General features: G+C 38.9%; 1 protein-coding gene across 2 annotated transcripts in view; it reads left to right on the forward strand.

Annotated features, from left to right (window-relative positions):
* The window catches only part of LOC102195401 (stromal membrane-associated protein 1-like), a 114583-nt gene that overhangs the window by 27332 nt on the left and 71838 nt on the right, over positions 1–15413 (forward strand). For both annotated transcript variants that reach the window (XM_005735151.1, XM_005735152.2), the window contains exons 2-4: positions 2031–2164; positions 4142–4227; positions 10378–10453. In XM_005735151.1, the coding sequence (XP_005735208.1) occupies positions 2031–2164; positions 4142–4227; positions 10378–10453 (296 nt within the window). The remainder of the gene's footprint in view (positions 1–2030; positions 2165–4141; positions 4228–10377; positions 10454–15413) is intronic.

A 15413-nucleotide genomic window follows, 5' to 3' on the forward strand; every position in this document is an offset into this window, starting at 1 on the left:
CTCTAATCAAACAATATCCATAAATGAAAACCACACGCCTTCATGCTTTTCCTTCAAGATTTAGGGATTCAGAATATTACTTCCTGCACCGTTTTGATAAGAATGTCTTTAAAATGTCTCAGAATATTATAAACGGCATTTAGCACATTCTGATATACTAAAGTGAGTGAGACAGTATTACCAAAGCAAAACAAGGCTTTGATTCTTGGTGCTTGGATTTTATGTTTTTATGTTTTTTTAATTTCTGCTGAAACCTGATGGTGTACTTCACACAACTACAACACTTTGTCAAAGAGTTTGTTCAAATTGTTTCTTGTGAGTTTGAATTTGTGTTGATTTGACTTTGTTAAAGCTGTTCATAACCTGCTGTTCTTTGTCCACTAGTAAACTTCTTCCAAAGCATGTCAATAATCACATAAACTATACTGGCAGAAATATTCACCCAACAATCCAAATCATTGAATTATGGTGTACCATTCACTTCCATGGCTACAGGTCTATAAAACCAAGAACCTAGATATGCAGAATTCTTCCGCAAACATTTGTGTTCAAGTGAAATGTTAATGCTTCAGCTTACCAAGATATTTTGGAAAATTTTATGCTCCCAACTTTGGGAAGATGTGTATATATAGATACAAACAGCGAGTTGATACCATATTAACTCCTATTGATCAGGGAAACAAAGTTCATATTCTTATGAAAGTAGACAAATACTTTTGAAGTAGTGTAACTAACCACTACAAAAACCAGAATTTTAATTCAGTTGAATATTTTTTTCATATAGCTTCAAATCACAACAACATTTTGAAGGCACTTTATATTGTAAAGTAAATACAGTAATTCAGAGAAAACCTCATCAAACAGACAACCCTACCAAGCATTTGGCAACAGAGGGGAGGAAAAACTCCTTTTTAACAGGAAGAAACCTCCAGCAGAACTGGGCTAAGGGAGGGCCAGTAATCTTGTATCCACGGCTTGAAGTTGCCTCCCACCCTATCTCTAGGGCTGAAGAGAGGTACCTCATTTATCCTCAAGGTTATTCTTCCAAAGAACAAACCTCATGGCTTTTGGTGTTTTTTAGAACGTTGATTGACTGGTAAATGAAAGCTTTACCTTTGAGCTCGACACTCTTGTCACTCCAGTGGTGCGGTACAGCACCAAGCTCCTCCTTCCCATCCTTCATATCTCTTGTTCTGTCACATCTTAAAAGTGTTCAACTTGATCCACATCTGGCGCTACTAGGGAGGATGCTAAAGTCCACTAAGTCCACTGAACCTGTGTTTATTAAAGCAATTGGGCAGACCTTATGCTTTGTGACATTGTGTGTTATCATGTAGACCTTATAAAAGGTTAAACTCTGGCAATAAAAATATGCACACAGTTAGTAAATAGATTCGGAGGTGGTGCCAATTAAATCATGACTGATTCCTTTAAGTGGCTACCAAGACAATTCCTCACTTGATATAAGGCTGGTTAAGACCACTGGTCGATCCATTGTCCATTGTTGCTATATTCTGAGCCTAAAATTGGGGGCTTTATCTGACATTCATTTCAGAGTGATTATCCTTAACTGAAAATTCCAGGAGAGCAGTAGCTTAAAAACTGTTCAAACCAGTGGGTAGCAGTGATTTAAGGGCAATGCTGGAGCCTAGAAAATATAAAAAATAAATAATTTCACAGTATGTAGCAGCAAGTGCCAGGTACAGGTACCTTTTCATACTTGAAAGCATAGTTTTGTAGGATGGTGGTGGGGTAAAGAGCTTCAAAGAGAAGAGTACTCCTGGCTTGCTTTTTCATTTCACAGTTGTATTTCATTGATTCTTTACTTCCTGCTGTTCTTTCACTTCCACAGTTTTGAGTTTATTTGGGTTTTTGAATTCCTTTGCAGTCTAAATTGTTGAAAATGATTGGGATCAACTCACATGCAGCAGCAAGTCACTTAAACTACAACACAGCAGGAGTTTTACAATAAAACTGCAACCGGAGTAATTCATAGTGGAAATATCCTCTTTTCTTCTTTTCCATTTCAGGGCCTCGGTGGGCGTCATGGAACCTCGGGGTGTTCATGTGCATCCGCTGTGCCGGCATCCACCGCAACCTGGGTGTCCACATCTCCAGAGTCAAATCTGTCAATTTGGATCAGTGGACACCTGAGCAGATCCAGGTATGCAAATGATGCTCCCCATACTAGTACTGCTCTTAAGGCTTCTTAATGCATTGATATAACTTGTACCCCGTAATCTGTTATTGGTTAATTCTTTTAATGATCTCTGCCACTTACAAACAAAAGCTCACTGTATTTCTTTATGTAGGTTTTAAATCTATGTAGTAAAGATCACAAATAATAGCAAAAACCTTAAGACTCATTGTTTTCACTTGTTGCTTGTGTGCAACCTGTTCTGCTTTCAAGGATGATTTACATTTGAAATTAGAGCATTTGGAACAAGGCAAATGGTCAAAATAGTAAAAACAACAGGAGGAAAGATTTATTATTTAGGTTTTTGAGTCTTTTTTTTTTTTCTTTCTTCTCATTTTTCATTCAGGCAAAGGCAAGAAACCCACCTCCAAATTATACGAAACATGATCCTTATGATTTTTTTAATTACAGTTATCAAACAGTGATCTGGTTCATTTATGTTTCAAACATAAACAGGAGCTGCTGGTGCTTAATAGGGGTGGGAATAGAGAACTAGTTGGCAATAATACACCCTCAGTTTTCCTTTTATATGTACTGGCATGTTTCTTTTTTATACTTAAGCATACTTAAGGTTGCTAAACACACCTGAGTTGCCTCCGAGCATTTCAGAGACAATATAACAGCTGTCTTTTAAAGTTTGTCAAAAATCAAGAACAGACGCAATAAAGTATGGGCTCTATCAGAAAAATTAATAATAACATTTAAAATGAATAATGTCTTGCCAACATGCATCACTAAGGCCTAATGCAGCGTTCTGGTTTCATAGTGGATTCTACAGTCCTCATATAGTGTCCTAGCTCACTGACATTCTCATTTCTTTCTGTACACACATTTGCTGTGTGTTTAAAAACCTTTAATTGTTTTGTTTTTTTATATTTTATTGTGTATAATCCATTTTTCATAAACAACTATTATCCTTCTGGGCAAAGGACATTAAAGATGGCAGGAAAGGAGGAATGGAGACCGCAGAGAAGGTGGTGAAGGAGGAGGTTGGTGTGAGAGTGGAGGATGCTCGGAGGCAGATAATCTGCTGTGGCGACCCCTGAAGAGAGCAGCAAAAAGAAAAAGATGTATTATACTATTGTTGTATTTAGAGCTGGCTCAGCCAAAAAAAGAAGAAATAAACGGCCCTAAGACATGTTGGCATGAGCAAATGCAAAAAACCCAGATGGTACCCCCCAAAAAAGTGCATTTTAAGGGTTACCTTGATAGGTGAAGTTATGCATATACTGCAAGGTCACTCTGTATGCACTGACACAGCCTCAGAAATCCACTGTTTAGTATGCATTCAGTGTTTTTACACACACACACACGCAGCCATGTGCAGTACATGCACAGCAGCACGTGTGCAAATGCACATGCAGAGGGAATACAGAGAACCTAATGCTAATTTGTAAGTGCGGAGCTGTGTTTTGTGGATAACTAGCATGTCACATTGGTTTTATTTCACACTCTGTGTTTGTGTGTGTCTGTGTACATCTGTGAAGCTCACACAGCAGTACTCGCTTGGTGTGTAGCAGGGGAAAGGTGTGCGCCTGTGCGTTTCTCCCGTGCTGTGCCGATCCATCAGCTGAGTGCGAGTGGAACGGGGCTCAGTCTGAATGTTAATCACTGTTTTCAATGACTAATTAATTCTGGATGGCTGATTATTCCGACTCCGTCTCCTCCACTTCTCCTATCATCACCCCATTCATCACCCTCCTCTTAATTTAGCCCTGACACATACGGCCAGTGTGTCTTTCACTTGGCATGTGCGTGTTTGTGTGCGAGTGGGAAGGAATCTGCAGCAAATTGAGTTGAATGCAAATGTGAAGTATGAAAGAACTCGCTGTGTGTGTTTGACAAGGTCTTAAATGTGTTTTACCGACTGCCTTTTCTGTATTAATGACACAGTTTTTCCGTCTTTTCTCTCTCGGCTCTTTTTCCTTCCTCCCCTCCTCGTAGAGTATGGTGGACATGGGCAACACCAGGGCCAGACAGCTGTATGAAGCCCACCTACCGGAGAACTTCAGGCGACCACAGACGGACCAGTATCCTCCTCCTGCTGTCTCCCTCACTCTTTATTTATTATTCTCAGCCTCTATTGTCGTAAAAACAGATGCACTGGAATAAAGCATCGCTCTCACTGAACACTTTAATCACTGCTTTCATATTACATATGCATTAAAACTGCCAACTTCAGTACACACAGATATAAAAGCCTCTGTTTCGCCACACATGTCGGGATATCTACATGCAAATATAAAAGCTCCTGTCATCATGTAGCTACATATAAACTCTAAATGTCACCATAAATAAGTAGTTTATGCATTATACCACCATACAGGTCAAAGGTTTGGACATATCGCATTATATCAAGCACAAAACTTTAACTATTTCAGTCTTTGGTTTCATAACTGCTTTGTAAACTCTCCATTCATCAGCCAGCTTCATGAAGTCATCACCTGGAGCTCTTCCAGCAGTCTCGAAGGAGTTCCCATATATGCCGAGCACTTGTTGGCTGCTTTTCCTTCACTCTGCGCTTCATCACAAACCGCATCACTTGGATTTGAGGTGATGGGGCAAGTGACCTGACGCAACACTCCATCACTCGGCTTCTTTATCAAATGGGCCTTTAAAGAACCTGTGTGGCTGTGTTCAGGCTGCACAGTGGAGACACTGGGCCATTAGGTCTCAAATCAACACAAGTCTTCTGCCCTCCAATATGCATAAAACTTTTATGTGTATAACGTTTGAATATATAATGGTTGCCGGGAAATTTTAGCTTCATATATCAAATTGTTTTAAAGAAATATCTTTTTGGAAGGTGGTCCATCAAACCACTTTGAGCCTTTTTTTTTCGCACGTTAAAATCTATGACAGTGTTTACACATTAAATTTTTCCCTGGCCTTTCTTATAGTCAGAATCTGTAATTTGGGACAAATGCAAAAAAAAAAAAAGTTTGAGTATTGGTTTGTTTAAAATTTGGAGCTGGACTCAGCTTTTTCATATTTTAACCAGCCGATACTCATTTTTTGATGTATGTGAGATGCAGAAAAAAATAACTGGATTTGAATTGAAAATGCAGAATTTACGGCACATTTTAATTTGCAGGGTTTTTTTCTTTCTGTACAGTAAATTCCTTATGTCCCAATAAGGAAAGATTTTTAAAAAAAAGTGGTTTTATAATTGGTAAGTAATTGACTGTGCCAGTTACCTGTTCAATTTATTTTTACTACAAATCCCTAAAATGTTTAAATATATTGTAAGTGATTTTATTTTTTTGTGTTTCTGCAAATACTGATAAATAATCAAAAGTCAGAAAGCTTTACAGCAACAAGATAAAGATGCAGAGTCCTTTTTCATTATGACGTTACAATCTCAAATCGAACTCATTGTGGTTATCAGGCTTGAGCTTCAGCTGCACACACATCGCCACACATCATTTCCACACAGAGGCTTGCCACTTCTGCATCTTTCTGCACATTTAACCGGGACATATCGAGCAGTTTGTGTTTATACGCAGAGCTGTAACAGCGCTTTCCAGCTTGCCCTTTTCCAAGATACAAGACAAGACAGCTGTGTGGTTAACACACCAGCATATGTTCATATTTCCACCAGCAGACCAAAATAAATAATCTCCCTGTTTGAAATGTTCCTCTAATACCCTATCTTGTATCTGGCAGGCCCATTTGTGCGGGTGGTCATCATTCTTCACTCTTTTGAAGTCCATTAGTTGCTCTGACAGCATCGCCGCTGGCTGAAAGCAGCAGATAACAGACCCAGGATTAGAGGAGCTCGCGCCTGAATGTGGCTGTTTCTGTGTGTACTCCTCTGTTTATACTCACGCAGCTTCTCAGCCCTGCTGTTTACTGTGCTTATGTATGTAAATGACGAAATGGACTTTGAGTCCTGTCTCTGTATTTTGTGTGTGTGTGTGAGTTTGAATGCATCGATATTCATAGATGCAGGCGTGTTTTACACAAGTATGGACTAAAATGGGATTTGAGATTAATGTTGTCTTAGAAAATGTTTTAAATTCTGTTTTAAATAAAAATACCAGTAATGCAGCAGTACTTTATCAAGTTAGTCACATTTGAACATGTGCTTTTACTTTAAATGTTTTAATCTTAGACCAGCTTTTTTGTTAGTTATCAATGTGGAAAAAAACTGAATTATATGAAACTAACAGGTGCATCAAATGTGTAATTTGTGGTGATTTTTGTAGTATTAGGTTTTGAAATTGAAAATAGAAATTGAAACAGCATGTGGGTAGCACAGATGAGGTCTTTCTGTTGATACTTGGTAAAATAGTCCCCAGTATTACAGTGTTATAAATATGAAATGAGTTTAATTGTGACCCAGACTTTGATTTTATGTCAAAGAACAGCAGTCGCCCTTATGTCAGAATCCCTGCCCCCTTTGGTGTGTTTTATCGGTCTTTCATGAGATTTGTGGTCACGTGTGCCTAACCACCGTGTCACCAGGCCACACATTTATCCACTACAGCCGTGAGTGCCATGGTTGGTATCTCAGTGCAGCATCCTAGTTCTGCTCTGCTGTTTCTAGTCAACAGTAATAAATAAGCAGTGTGTTTGAGACGCAGCCACAGCAGGCCTCCTCTTCCAGCCTATCTAGCAGCTCCACTCGTGCGGGTGGTCATCATTTTTCAATCTTCTAAAGTCTTTTACTTGATCCGACAGAAGCGTCACTGCTGAAATAGGCAGATAAGAACGTCAGGATTTGCGGCACAGCAGCACGCAGTTGTGTTGGTTTGTGTGTTTAGGGAAAGATAGAGTGAGAGAGTGGGGTTGATTGTTTGTGTATCCTCACTTATCTCACTGTCGTGTGCGTGTTTTTCCTTTGACATTGTTGGGGTTCTTAGTGTAAATGTGCTCTCCTATTACCTCAGTTGTTCGTGTGCCCCCCTTTTTATCTGGGAAAAGTTTGCTGATCCATCAAATGGAGTGAACATTATAAGTCATGTCACTCGCAGCGTGTGGCAAAGAATCAAAATCCATGTCTAGACCGAGCGTCTTTTATTAAACTTCCTGGTGATCATGAAATGGAGAGACGAGCATCGCACACTTGGAAATCAGACATGTTAATAGTTTGTTTTTGTTTTCTTTTACATCATTTTTTTGCCCTTTTTAAAAGAGAAACATTATAACTATGCCCAAAAGTGATACATTCTAGCAAATTGGAAAAGTGGAAGAAAATGGATGGATGGCTAAATTGTATATACATTTAAATACTGTATGTGTTTCAAACGTAATATTCAGTACTGTGCAAAAGTCTCGAGTCAACCCTGAATTCTTTTTATAGTTTGCTTCTAATGAGCTGACCTTTTAAGGTGGTGTTGAGGCATCTTTTTCAGGCTGTTTTTTTCCCCCCACTCATTTTCAGTCCAGTCCGTGTACCTGACCATGTTCAAATAAACGTTTTTTTGTTAGTTTGTTTGTTAAGCCACTTAAAAGTGACCTGTTAATCATTCGAGCATAAAACTGGACCCAGGATGAACCACTGTTGTATCTACACAGAACGGACAACCTGGCAGAGAACCGGTTTTACATGTCTGTCACCAAAATGCAAAATTTGTTCCCATTTCTTTGGCTGATTTTATGAAAACTGTTAAAGACAACATTTAATATAAACAGAGGAAATCAGGAGAGAGACCAACAGCTGTCTGATTCATTCAGGTGTCCGACTCCAATTAACTGAAATCCTCTGCAGTATTACGCTGTCTATTATTCTCCTGACATACAGCCTTCTGTTCATGGCCCAAACGTTTAACTGCCGATTGTCAGCAAAGGGAACTTTTCAAATGTCTTAGCCCAAACCTTGTGTTCCTGCCCCAGAAGTGGTTAAAGACTTGTCATCTGAGGCCACTACTAGAAAGCCTTCTTGACGTAACTTTTACTGATTTGGAGTCTTGTGTTCTTTATTTAGAAAACACTTTTTTGATGAATTTGCTTCCCTTCAGCTCTCAGTCAACAAATGTTCAGGCATCGATCTTCTAATGGTGCGCTCACTTTAGATCTGCCTCATCGTGTTTAGGATACAATTGATCCAGTTTCTGCCGGGCCCTTTTACAAACACTCAGTCTAATCAGGATTTAAAGCTGACAAAGCCCCTCTTCACTCTTTCTGACACTTTCACTTAGTTGTGATGCTGTAATTTCTCGTCAGGTTACTTGCTGAGCAAATTTCTGCTGCAGACTTTAGCGACGCATCATTTCAAACAGGTGAGCAGTGCGTGCAGTAAATATGAAATCCTTTGATTTACATCAACAATCCTCTGATAGATTGATTAAATCAAGCAATTGCATAATTGTTTTTACCTTTACACAAAGTGTTCAACATAGTTACTGCTGCTAATCTCCCAATGTGATGTCAGATTTAGGGATAATGGTCAATATAAAAGAATAAAAGTGATCAGTATTATTATTCTGAGATGTGACGCTTCTGTTACCTGGCCTCTCATCTCACATATTTCTAAGGGGCAAAAGTGTACAAACCTTTGGTTTCAATGTAAGTTGTAGCAAAAACTGCAGCTAGTGTTTCTGCTAATAAAATCCTCTGTACAGAACACCTTGAACTCTTTTCTTGAGGTGATGATTTTGAGTGGAATCTTCCAGAACATTAACTTAAGTCTTTTTTTACCTTTTTTGCATGACTCACTTTCTCTTAAGAGTCACCTCACAGATATGCGTCTCGCTGTTTTCCTTTAGAACTTGCTGATATAGTTAAAAAATTAACTCTTCCTTCCCCGATGACTAGCTGTCCCTGCACGAATACAACACACACAGGTTGAATCTGTTATACTTCTGTCGCCTCTGAGTTTTATAACATAGATAAGGTTCTTATGCTGCAATGAAGTGTTTTCTGTAACTCTAACGATTGTCAAATGAATCAAAAAGTTGTGTTTTGGTCAAAAAACCTTCTAACAGCCTCCTTGTGATTTTCACTGTCTTGTTGTTTCGTGTTATCCCAATGGTGTCCCATGAGCATTGTACAGCTTGACTTTTACTTGCTCTTGGAGGGAGCAAGTCTTGCTTGTAGCTTAGTTTGGTACACTTTAGAGATGGTTCTGTGTCCCGGTATACCCAGTGTGCCCAGGTCAGTTGTTGCTTAACCTTCAGATTGTTGTAGAAATGTTTTTGTAGCATCATGAGCAACATCAGCTCTTTTTCTGAAGCCAATGTAGCCTCGTTTCTTCAGGCAAAGAGTCTTTCTGAAATATATGTTGTGAAGACCAGATTTAAGAGATTGCTGTTCAACAAGTAAAGTACAGCCGATCATCATCCCACTAATTGAAAACAGCAGAAATAATTACATCTTATTATCGATTGCTCATCACTGAGGTTGACATTTTCCCAGTACATAAATTCTGTCAAATATTTCATTTTAATTTATCTAACAGGATTCTGTTTTTCTTTTAGCACATTGGGATGATCCGAATGTAGAAAATCTAAACGTTTCCTCCATCACTGAAACGTTGAATCTTGTTTATTCTGACAAATATAGACACAATTGTCTGTAGCATGCATTGGCACTGGCATCAGTACTGATGCTAGTCTATGTTAAGAGTATTTTTTAATTGCTCACTCCTACAATCATCCACTTAACCTTGTTTCAAGGCTCTACATCAGCGTCTGCTTTTGATCCTGACACACATGCTGTAATTCTAGCAGCCTCTTGAGGTCATTGTCAATTAAAGATAAACATAAAGCTTTTGAACAGACAGGAACGTTCGTCACCACACATTATCTACATCTCTAATCTCAGTGTATCCAAGTTGACGACTATTCCACAGAATACATATCATAAAGCTTATGAGTGCACGTTGTGAAAGTTTTTCTAGAAGCAAGTTTAACCAACTATCTTGAAATATCCTTGGATCCTTATTTTGGGGGATTATTAAATATTATTTAACAAAATCTCAGTTTCAGTAGTTGCTGGAACATAAAACGTGTATGCATACGATTTAAAAAAACAAAACAAAAACAAGGATTGAAAAGACTTTTTCTTCTCCTGCAAGTTTTACTACTACTCCCACCTTTGCTGCGCAGAATTCCCGTGTACACTCGGTGCATGCTGTTTCTCTATGATGCGTCTCGTGTGGCGTGTGTGTGTGTGTGTAAGTATTGTCCACTTGGATACCTTTGTGCACGGCTTCAGTCCTTAACCCCGACCTTCAGAGCAGTGGAAGTCTTTATCCGGGACAAGTATGAGAGGAAAAAGTACTACAACAAAGAGGCTTCGGCCACAGCTCAAGTGAGTATCAACAACACTGTTTGTGTTTTACAGTTTGTGAGTGTATGTTATTGTTGTGGTTCCATGCAGCGCTGCCACGGTTGGAGGCGATTTCATGTAACCTCAGTGTGAGTGGTTGCTTGGTGGCTCTTTGATTGATGTGCTTAAGACAGAAAGCAACATAAATGTAAAATGACGGCTTTTCTGTCCCTTGAGCTTTGCTTTTTTTTTTGGAAACCTACCTTTTTTCCCTCTTTAATAATAAATAAATAAATAAAAAAGCTTTAACAGTAGCAAACACTGCATGCCAAAGTTTTCTTTAATCATGAAATAGGATTTTTTTTTCCATCCCTTTCCTTTTCCTGAGAAACCAATGATTTCTGAAAGGCTGAAACCTGCAACAAATAGTGTTTGGCAGCTGCCGTGTTTAAAGTTAAAATGTGTTACTCATCATATTTGGCATCTCTTCCTCGCACAAGACTTGTGAATGCCTTCCAGTAGGAACTTTTCATGCCAGAACCTCAGTTTCTTTCAGTGCACTTATCTTTCACTCAGCCTGAAAAATTAGTTGGGTCTTTTTTTGTGTTTTTTTTTAACTGCCACTGACCTTTTGTGCACTTTAATCTGTTGTAAAAAGGATGTTTGCTAAGCAAAAAATCTTTTTCAACCCAAACAATAGTCTTGCTGGATCCAATTCAAAGAGTTGCTGAACACAGTTGGAGAATAACCTTTCAAAAACACTGTTATCTTCTCATACAGGTCTTTATCAGTAAGTAGATAACTGTGTTTATGTGTGTGTGTGTGTGTGTCGGTGTCACGACTGAAGCTCTGTGTGGGTGAAGGGAGAAAAAGGACATGATGGTGTAGGTGTGTTTGTGGGCGGATGAGTGCACATATCCTTGTCTTGTTTCCACAGAGATATCAGAGGTGCGTGCATCTCTGCATGTTTCAGTGAGTGGGCTGTTTCTGTACTGTGAGTTACTCCGTGAAGGGCGGTGTGAAACTCCACAGAAATTGGTGTGATGCAGTCAGACTGTGTGTCTGTGTTCACATATGTATCACCTTGTATACTCCCAAAAAAAGGAGAGAACTGGCAGTTGTTATTATCCATAAACAGTGTTGGGACTAACGCGTTATTAAGTAACGCGTTACAGTAACTACGTTATTATTGCGGTAACGAGCACGGTAACTAGTTATTATGCCAAAATCAGGAACGCGTTACTCGTTACTGGGATTTAGATAGGCTCGTTATTCGTTACTTCGTGTGGTGGCTATCGCGGAGCTTCCACAGATTCAGTAACATTAGCAAGTGGTGGAGGCCAGCCGGTCCAAGTGTGAACTGAACTTCAGGTAAGAAGTTCTGACCTGCAGTCTCTCTGGGTCAGATATGAACCAAGTTTAGGTGGAGTTTATTTTCGTTATGCTGACTTTTTCCGTACTGCGTGCTAGCTAGCATGACGGAGTTTCTATACAGCTGGGTGGTGCTATGAAGTTAATGATGTTGAACTTTATTTTGTTCATAAGTTATTAGAGTTGCCAACCGTCCCGTCTGGTATTCAGAGAAAATATTACGCGTTTCTTATTGAGGTGAAAAGGAACAGTTTGTCCCGTAATTCAGCTACAATGAAAAAGACACAAAGCTGGAGTTACTCTGTGTCTTTGCTGCACAGCTGCCTCTTCTTCTCTCATTCTCCCCCCTCCCTCTCCCGTTTCTACTTCAATCATGAAAATGATCAATGATCAGCTGATCGGCTTTTCTCTCTTGTTTGTTTATCGCTCACTTTGCGCCAGAAAGATGAAACCAGCCGATGTCGCGCTAAACAACAGCAGCACGTTTAAGCTTGATCAGCTGTTGTTAGAATTTATTTAATATTAATTTCTAGTATCAGCTGATGTTTGCTGGAGCCACAGCTGCAAAAAACCTGCTGGTCATGATATGGTTTGGTTATCTGGTGAGAGGGAAACATGAAGATGAAACCAGGAGATGTCCTTACTGGATCATCAGAGCTGTGATGGAGAAACAGGTTTACCTTTTAGGTGACAGGAATGAGTTGAAGGGAAGTTATGAACTGTTTCTGAGAGACAAATAACCCCAGGATCCTTTTTTAGGTAGCTGACAGCTGGTAACTGTGCAGGTGCGGATCTCAAAGTGTTGCCAGGGGGACATGTAGGGCATTAACAGGGAGAGGTGGGCACAAGGAAATACTTTTCTTTCTTATTCTCATTTAAAATGTCTAGCTTTTAAAAAATAATTATCTGAATCTTACAACAAACGATTGATTGATTGATGCATATATACCATCAGAACAGTGTACATCACTGTCACAACAGTGTTTATTTTCATTCAAAGGCTTTATGATTTTTCCTATAATGGTGGGCTCTAGTCAAAATGTCCGGGCCAATTTTCTGTCCCAGTCCAGCTCTGTATGCAGCTCATCTGCAGTCGTCTGTTACTTACATCTTCCTATTCAGAAGGCAGAATTTCCGAGTTCTGAGTACAATCGAAAGCACCACGACTGCAGTTTTTGTGTTAGATGTAAAAGGCGCACATGACTCTGTGACGTAGGCTAGAATCATGGCAGCAGTCAATGACAGTCCAGGCGTGGGATTTCTCTCGTGGAAATATACACATTATCTTTTCCTTTCTATTGGTAGGTGGCACAGTGCACTTGTGGCAAGTAAGCAAGCTAGAAGACTGGCAAAGTTATGGAAGCAACACATTAACAAGAGAAGTCTGAGTAAAACCAAAGTTACTTTCCCTAGTAACTAGTTACTTTGAAAGTAACGAGTAACTTGAAGTAACTGAGTTACTTTTGAGAGAAGTAACTAGTAATGTAACTAAGTTACTATTTTAAAGTAACTTACCCAACACTGTCCATAAACAACAACAGCACAAAATGTCTACATGCTTTCTGCAAAGTTACGAATTGTTAGGCTAACTTGTAACTAGCCATCTTTAGCAATTTAGCAACAGAAATAATCTCATAATTTTTGGACAGATTTGAATTAGCTAGTTAATGCTAGCTTACATGTCATGGTTTAGTGAAACACTAAAATTGGACTTTTCTTAACATCAATGCTTTTCATAGGCTCATGTTTTATGTTAGAATCTGACCAAAGTTGGATTTTAAGCAGAAATACCTGCCAAATTGTCAAAGTGTGCTAGAGTTTATTTTAAAGTTTCAAATGGTGGTGTCATAATGTATTACCTTTGATATACTGTATTTAACACACTGGGTAACTTTCATCGCTCTGCCTTTCCAAAGGCTATCCTCCTCCTGATGTATTTTGGTACTGAAGTAAGTATAATCTCAAATAACTTTAATTTCACTGGCTATTCAAAACAGCCCTAGAGGATGATGCTACCACTACCGTGCTCGACAGTGGATATAGTGTTCTTAGGTTTGAAAACACACAATGAGTTGTATGTTTGTTTGAACTGATGATTTTGGAATCTGCAGTTGCTCAGAGACCCTCCCACCTTGTGTAAATCTACAATTCTCCTTCTTAGATTCTCACTGAGATCCTTGGAGTTTGCCATTGTTCTGAGTATTAGTCAGTTAAATTAGTGCTGTCAAACAAATCCTGTCTATGTCGGCAAAGAGAAATGCCCGTTTGTTGTCAGTTACAATTACTAACAAGAAGCTAATAATCTGTTTCCTTGTCAAGTTAAAGACATTGTAGAACCCTCAGCAGCACTTATTCAAAGATCTAAGTCAGTGTATGTTTTTATTTGACCTTTGTGGATTAGAGAAAATCCAGTTCAAACTGTACAATCATTCTGCACTGAAAAAGAAATCATCAACAGCTCGATGACAATTTGTGCTGGTTAGTGTATGCATGTAAACTTTGGACCACAACGGAATACTGTATATAATCTATATTCAATACTGATGCTCATTTGGGTAACGCAAAGACATTAGATACTTTTCAAACGTCAGCAACTTCCACCAGCGTGCTATGTATGAGGTGTTTGTGTCGATATTCTGTGTTTGGTTGTCTTCAGCGGTGTTGCTTTGCATTATGGCCAAATATCTACACTTTAGTCTCGTCTGTCTAAAGGATTATCGGATTGTAAACAAACCAAATGAGTATACGTTTTTTGTTTTTTTTTATAGGTTTGGCTTGGACTTGTGCGGGAAGAGTGTTGAAAGAATTTGGTCCAAGTGTTGTATCACTTCTGAAGGTTTCCTGCACTATTCTCACACTGGCACAGACATTACGTGCACTTTGTAGTAGAGAGCTCAGAAGGTTAAACTACCTGATCCAATGAACGACTTTAAAACTTTAGATCAGATTAAATCTGACATTTGCTGGTTCACATGCAGCGCTGTCAGGGAATGTCTAGAAAAATTCAGGCGTGCTGAGCCTATGTGATGAAAGCTTTCCAGCTGAGGCCGCTGAACTATTACTGCGTGAGCTTTTTTGTTAAATTTTTAAGCCAATAGGTGAGAGGTGTAAAACAATGAAAGATGGAATATTGGACTAATAGATGCAGTCTGTCAAGGAAGTAAACTACCTAACTGAAGAACTACCACCTGGTTTTTGGATAAGCTCTATTTTTAAGGATCTGAATGATTTTTTTTTGCAACAAAATAGTTTCTTTATTACATCAGCTAATTCATTTTTTTTGTTCTACAACTCCTTTAAGGTAGATTTACATGATTCACATTTTTGAGTAATCCTTTTTTAACTTATGCCGGGCCTTGATACCTTCAGTTTAGAGTGCCCCCTTACTGATTTCCCATTTTTGTGTTTACATGTGTTATTTTTGTCTAATATTTACATTTGTTTGACAATCTGAAACATTTAAGTCAGTCAAACATACAAAAATGGGAAATCAAGAAGGGGGCGAATGCTTTTTCACACCACTGTATCTATTAAACGTGCTTTTTTAGCTCCTTTCCTGCCTCCTTTTAAGCCAACTTTCTTTTGATTGACTGCCTGTTTGAACAGCAGATGGGCGGGGCTTCTGAGCTCA

Source organism: Pundamilia nyererei, unplaced genomic scaffold (genome assembly GCF_000239375.1).
Source record: "Pundamilia nyererei isolate P.nyererei 1_Seehausen unplaced genomic scaffold, PunNye1.0 scaffold00062, whole genome shotgun sequence".
NCBI classification, from domain to species: Eukaryota; Metazoa; Chordata; class Actinopteri; order Cichliformes; family Cichlidae; genus Pundamilia; species Pundamilia nyererei.